Source organism: Oryzias latipes, chromosome 5, assembly GCF_002234675.1.
Source record: "Oryzias latipes chromosome 5, ASM223467v1".
Taxonomy (NCBI): Eukaryota; Metazoa; Chordata; class Actinopteri; order Beloniformes; family Adrianichthyidae; genus Oryzias; species Oryzias latipes.
In genome coordinates, this window is record NC_019863.2 from 4,357,279 (window position 1) to 4,364,608 (window position 7,330).

The 7,330-nt window shown below is 39.0% G+C and overlaps 1 protein-coding gene across 1 annotated transcript in view; it reads right to left on the reverse strand.

The window, feature by feature from the left end:
- The window catches only part of LOC101158517 (complement C1q-like protein 4), a 29,236-nt gene extending 23,335 nt beyond the window's left edge, over positions 1 to 5,901 (reverse strand). The window contains exons 1-2 of the mRNA XM_004068504.4: positions 5,470 to 5,901; positions 3,776 to 4,875 (exon numbers count right to left, since the gene is read on the reverse strand). Of these exons, the coding sequence (XP_004068552.1) occupies positions 3,776 to 4,315 (540 nt within the window). The 5' untranslated portion in view covers positions 4,316 to 4,875; positions 5,470 to 5,901. The remainder of the gene's footprint in view (positions 1 to 3,775; positions 4,876 to 5,469) is intronic.
- Positions 5,902 to 7,330: the final 1,429 nt, after the last annotated feature.

Below are 7,330 nucleotides of genomic sequence, written 5' to 3' on the forward strand. Positions count from 1 at the left end.
CACTGTCCAAAAACATGCTTCATAGATTCATTGGTTACTCTAAATTGTCCCTATTGTTAATGTGAGAGTGCATAAGTGTGTGATTTGTGACCCTGCAACAGACTGGCGACCTGTCCAGGTTGTATAGGCTCCAGCAGCCCCGTGAACCCGAAAGGGACAAAACGGGTTAGAAGATGAATTAATGAATGGTTTTGAGTCGCCAAAAGGTTCAGAAATTCTTTGTTTTTGAAACCTATCTGGAAATAAAACTTCACAACATCTTTCATCTTCAATCAAGGCTCCGATAAACAAATTTGGTGTTTTTCTTGTTAATTCACAACTTTTTTCTCGTAAATTTACGACTTTAAATCGCGTACATTTTTTTTGTTTTAAAGACTTTATTCTCGTAATTTAACAGTTATTACTTTTTTCTCGTAAATCTACCACTTAAAAGTCATAATTGAAAAAAAAAATAGTTTGTAAACTGGCCCTAAAACTCTGTTGTACATTTGTCAGTGCAGTTTCATAAGTTGATATTTGACAACCTGTAAATTGATCGTTCCATGTGAAGGAGCTTTACTCTTCTTCCACAGAAGCGGCAAGTAAAATGAACCTGTGAAGGCCAAGATCAGCTCTGAATTGGGTTAAATAATTCATTTGATGGAAGAGATAATTAATGGGGAAGGAGTCAGTAGACAGTGTGGATAGGAAAAGTGTAAATTGTGTTTGTGTGTGTGTGTGTGTGTGTGAGTGTGTGTGTGCGTGCACGTGTGTAAAGAAGGGCACAGGTGAAGGGGAGAGGATCTCATCTAAAGCCTATGAAAGATTTAGCAGCATGGAAGACAGGAATGACAATGTCAGTGAAGGCATGCTAAAAAACCAAGACCCCCAATTATATCTGGCATTTAACAGTCTGTTCTCTTTGCACTGCACTTCATGCACATCCTGTCAAATCAATAAAACGGGGAATAACTATATTTATAGACTTGATCGCTCACTAGATTCAGATATATTATTTTTGGAAGCCTTTAGCAAAGATAAAAAATTGTAATAATTAACATTAAACTTGACATGCTAATCATTTTCAGCCAAAGTCACTTCAAAGATAAAGAAAGTGGACAAAATAACAAATATATTTTCATTTTTTACCTATATATTTTTCATCTTTAAAACTGTCTTATTCATGGGCCTCTACTTGCAGATTAATATTTTTCGTAGGTAATTTGGCAGATTTTGCATCTCTTTTTTTTTTTTCAATAGCAACCAGAACTGTTGTTTAAGTCAAAATGTCAGGCCTGCTTTTTAATGGATGCAACATCTTTGGTCAAGCACAGGCTGTTGGATGTTATTGCACAAATGAAGACTATTTTTCACAGATTCAACATCCGCTGAACTTGCCTCTGCTTACTTCCTCACTTCTGAAGTTTTCATGTTAGTACTGCATCATCTCCTGAGTTTGTGGTCATGCGTTGATTAGTATGGATCCAGAATCCTCACGGGATCATAATTTTCTTTCTCTCCACCAACATTTGGAGGATTTCCCTGCATGATTTGGGAATTTTAAACCCAAAGATGCTCTAGCTCATGATTGTTGTCTTCATCTGACACCTTGCTGCAAGTGTTTAACAGTCTTAGGGTGATCTTGTAACTTAGTATTAATTTAGCAATGCTGAAGGGACCTTTTCTAAAGACCTTAATGTGTACAGTCTTCGGGTGCTCGGACATCATCATCTTTAATATCTTCTCTTATCCTCTTTTCATCTATTGTAAAAGCATTCCCGATAGTATTTTAATTATGATTACGCCATTTTTATCCAAAATCTAAAATCAGCGCCGCTTTCTTGGACAAAGTTTCTGCAGAGCAGTAGGAGTTCATCAGAAATTTACCTCTGAGTTGTGACTGTTGACAATAAGCCGGCCTAATTTCCCATCATCCCTCTGTTTACACTCTCTCCCGCTAGCTTACAGCCCCTCACACCCCCTCCTAACATAAATGGTGCAACAAAAATGATGAGCAATATCAGATCTATCCAGCCGTACAGTTTTGATCCAGATTCCAGCTCAGACGAGGAAAACAAAGGCGTACATGGATCTATTTCTGACAGTGGAGGCATCAGAATGGAGTAAATCAGGAAGCTTGAAGCTAACTACACGTTTTTTTAATTGGCAATTACCCATTTTTGGGGGCTCCAACAGCAGAAAAACAGTTTTGACATGGCAGACAATCAGTCTGGCAAATTCACATAAAAGGACAATTGAAACTTTACTACGATTTCATCTTTTGCTGACATTAGCTGCCAAATTCACCTGCACAGATCATCTTTTTTTTTTAAATTTAGGCCTATTTATTTCTGTAAAGGGATATTAAATATTACAGTTACATAAGTACTTTTCTATATTCTGTATCCTAAACTCCTACAAATGTATCTTCATACACCTCAAGAGAAAATAAATCTCATGTGAAATACAAATGTCTTGTTCAGAAGTGCTTTGTTTTTAAACTTGCTCTGTTGTTGTCTATGAGTAAATGATGCTCTTTGAGGTTTTCCACTTCATGTTTTGTGTTCCTTAATGTGTGGGAAATAAAAGAAACATTTTTATTGATCGTTTATTTCTTTTCAGTAACTATTTATTTTATGGGCTTGAAGTTTGCTTTAATTTTGGTTATTTTTGGTTCTTAGCTTTAGGATGGGATTCTGTAATTATGGAGCCTTCCCAGTCATTTTCCATGCTTCACTGCCCACACTTTTGGCATTAATTTTGTTTTCTGAATGTTAAATTATTTTTAAATTATAAGCAAAAAAGGATGAACAAGAAAAGAGAATTAGTTTGTAGTAAAGATGCTTGAGTTCCATCTCTGAAGCCACGTTCACCTTCTTGGAGCATTGGCAAACTGATGTCAGTGTTTAGACAAAGTGTGTAATGTCTCCTCCACACAACCAACCTGGATCTTTAAAGTATTCTACAGAAGTTCACAATAAACAGGCTGACAATGACACAACCTGATGGTGTAACCAAACCGGTACAGCTTTGGAGATACGTGAAACGCAGAATCTGCAGCATTTGGGATTTCTACTGTGCAAACTCTGAAATAAAATCCCTTTTTGCCTTTTAAGCTCTTAGCAGCACGTCTATTAAAAATATCTCAAGATGTGGAATTAGTGAAGTATATAATTGGAGGAGCAAGCACAGTGGTGGTCTGCGCAAGTCACTTTGCTATCTGCTCACGCACTTTGAAAATTATGTGTAAAGAAACTGTGCCTTCAACCAAACCTCAGTAACAAAGCAAAGCATGTGTTTTTCTACTTGGTAGTCTCTGGCAATCCCCAGGACATCACTCGTCTGTCAGAATCAGAGCTCCTCAGCTGACTGAAGCCTTAGTTCTTCAAGCTTGTCACTGTTCTCCAGATGGAAGAGGCTTTTTTTGTCAGTTTAGCGTGTTTGTTTATTACTGGTAAAGTCAGAGTCCCTCAGAAGACGATAGCCAGCTGTTGCATTTTGGCTTTGTTCCACAGAGACAAGGACGGTTGTTATCCTCTGAATCGCTTGACTGTTTCTGTCTTTCTCCAGCTTAGTTTGCATAGAAAAGAAATAAAGACTATGGAATTCCTTTTTTCATTTAAAGTTTGTCTCCCCTCATTATTCTGCCTTTATTTTTTAATGTTGCAAAACCAATCAGTATTGTTTTCTTTGCACCAAAAATGTTGATCTGGTTAATTCTTCTGTTATTCAATGTCAGGAAGGAGGCATTCATTGCCGATCGGTCTACAACACAGAACACAATGTTCACACTCACCTGACCGTTCTTCTTCAGGTCTGCCCACATGCTCGTCCCATCACCCCCTCTCATCAGAACATGGTAGGTGAAATAGTAGATACCCGGCAGAGGACAAGTGAACTTGCCTGTACTTGGCTCGTAATAGTTCCCTACGTTGGTCACCACATCGTCAAACTTCAGAATCTCGTTTCCTTCATGCTGCTTCCGGAGGCCAGCGTAAAAAGCTATTTTAGGAGTGTAATGAGAGGATCCATAGCCACCTGGTCCAGGCCCTGGTGGACCAGGAGGCCCAGGCTTACCTGGTTCTCCTGGAGGCCCTTTAGGACCTGGAGGACCAGGAAGTCCAGGACTCCCCCTGAACCCCTGTTTGACTCTGCGATTTGAGAGCTCAGGGGGTTGGGGCGAGACCGCTGTCAGCTCTCCCTGAGAAGGGGTGAAGGTGTCACACACCATCTTGCAGCTCCCAAGCATTTCATAATGGGTGCCACCACCTCCGGACCCTCCCCCTTTCGTTGTGTGGACTAAAAGGGGGATGGCCACGAGTAGAACCAGGACCATGGCCACACCAACTCCAGCCCCGATGACTCGCTTCTTGCGGCTGAGTCTTGAGGTAGCCAGCGTGAGGAAGTCCTCCTCCCCCTTAGCTGGAATAGTTGTGCCAGCCAGGCTGACCTCTGGACAGAAAATAATTTCAGTGAAAAAAAGAGGAAAATGTGGGATTTTTTGAGCAAACGTAAGGGCTTTAGTCTGTTTTTAAGGCCTCAGACTTTTTCAAATAGCAGAATTCTGTTAAAAGCCAACAAATATTTTTTTTCCCATTTCTTGGCGCTCAACAGATGTGTGCATCCGTTTTGCTCCTCACTCTCTTCCAGCTGAGAGTCTGACAACTTGAACCTAAGCTAAAGAAAAAATATCTAACTAGACAAATTTGACAGGTATTTGGGTGGAAAAATATCTTTGAAAATGTTGGTTTTCTCTTTCTGATCCAGCTCGGCGGTTGTAGAAGCTCCAGTGAATATCCGTTAGCTGCTCAGGCAGAGACTTGTCAGGTGGGGTCTACAGTATTCCCGCTGGGGTTCATCTCACCCACCACATACAAGGAAGGGCACTTTACTCCTCTGTCCAGGATGGAGAAAAAAAAAGAGCAAGGAAAAGACTAAATCTTTGGGGTTTTTTCTCAAGTTAGTGAAAGGTTTACAATTTATTTTAATAATATAAAAATGATTCTGCATTTAAACCAAACATTTCTTCATGATAAAAGGAGATTTATAAAATAAATGTAACCGTAAAGTACGTAGATTTAAAGGAAGCCCATCAGTTCCATCAAATACATTGAATATGTCTCAGTTCGCAAGTAAATGTTTGCTATACACAGCATATAATCACTATAAAAATAAAAAACAATAATATAAAAAACTTTTATTCTAAGAAACGTTACATATTTTAATGCACAATTTAATGTGATATTATCAAACTAGACATCCACATGGTAATAGCAATTGCATACAACATTTGTAGTGATAGATTATTGCCTAAATGTAACAGAGAACATTATAGAAGATAAAAATTTAATTAACTGTAATTTTTGGACATTTAGATTTTTAATTAAAATAATAGAAATGTTGATTTAAGGAGGAAGAAAAATCAATTATACCATAAAAAATAATAGAATAAAATAAGGAATTTTTTTAATCCTTTTTTCTTTTTCTTACCAGGACTTTTTTAGGATTATTTCTTTTTTATCTGCCACTCTTTCCGTGTCGTTCGGGCTCGGAGGAAACCGCCGCAGCTGGTCCACGCGCTGACGCGCCTTCACGTGCGCACCGGGAGAAGTTGCGTTTCGGTCCAAATTCAGACCGACTGAATCAGAATCAGTTTGACCGGCCGCATGAAACTTCCCACAGCAGGTCCAGGACTCCTTCGTGCTGGTCAGACCTCTCCGAGCAGAAAAAACAAAAGCCGAGAAATCGCCGATATGTAAATAAACATCAATTAGGTCTGTTTATTAATCATCGCGAGAGTAAAACATGCACATAAATCCGTGGAGTTCTGATCGTTCGGTAAGCTGAAACGCGGCGCACAGACACTTTATTTGCGGAGCAACAGTTCAGTCACTTGTTGTATTTTCTGTTCTCCTTCCCTCTCCGCAGCATCAGCCTCCTCCCGCCTCCTCCTCCATCCAGCCATCCCTCACACGCGCGGACGCGCGCGCACACCGTTCCATCCACTCTGACCTTTTCACAAATCAAATGGCTACATCTCCATGGCGCTTTATTCCAATTTAGTCGTTTCCTTTTAAAAAAATTAACAATTTATTTGTGCTACAGTTAAACTAAACGGCTGGAAAAAGTGAGCAAACAAATAAAAGCACAGCAGCAGAATCAGGGGTTTGAAGCTACGGGACAAAGTTAGGAATTTTCGTCCTATCTACTTTTTTAAAAGTCTGTCATGTTTTAAATGAATATCTGCTCGTAAATGTAGTTTATTGTCTGTGAAAAGAATTCAAATTGTGGGGTATGAGGATACAGGCCAGGAACATGTCTTACTTGCAGGTTGAGACAATTCAATTTATTTATCCCTTAGGGGGATAAATAGTTTTTACAGTACTATAATTCCTAGACACAAGGAAAGGTATAGTACACAGTAAAAAACAAAGATACACAATAAAAAAAATGAAAACAGAATTGTGTTTTGTTGAGTCGTTTCTTTTTTTTTTTTTAATTTGTTGAGTTTTTGTAGCTTTCAGATCTCATTAGTGGGAATGATGTATTCTGACATCTTCCCTCCTCCTTCACTTCCTCCTGGTCTTTTTTTTCTCTCTCAGTCACAGATTAATATGTTGATTCTTTAACTAAGATACTTTTCGTGCTGTCACTTTAGGGAACCCATTCTATTATGCCACATTCATTTTTTCTTCATGTCACTGAAGCCGTAGCTCCATCTGACATGAAACTTTCATCCATCTTGACGTGTGGCGATAGATAACCCTGCTTACATTGTACCAACAAATGTTGGCTTGTGAGCATTTACACAAAAAAAAAGACTCAAGTAAAACCATTTAGGCACTCAGTCCTACTATACTAGTATGCACTGTCAGTTCTGCTCCTTATTTATTCATCTCTCAACTTTACTGAGCTGGAGAGTGTAGCAGATATTGAATATGGATCAATAGATCACTCCCCAGGATGCATACTGTCAGCCGACTGAGCCCTCAGGCAGATGCCAAGCCTCTGGTCACATTTGCATTTGGAGATGGAAAATAACTACAGCTTGTCAGAAAGTGGGAAACTGTGTATTTTTAGGGTCTTTGTAAAAAAAAAACCTACCAATTCAAAAACTATACATGCCATAAAACAGCTCTATGCATTCATGAAAACATACTTTTTAAGTAAATCCATCCCCTGTGTGTGTGTGTAAACACATGCCTGGGTAAGCCTGCATTGGTATGCTTCTATATGTTCTTGTTGCAAATACAACCCTCACATGCATACAAACTGTATGTCCACAGATGCACACATTTATAATCAGAGTTTTGGCCACCTGACGAAGTACTCTGAGCTTACTCATTTTTAT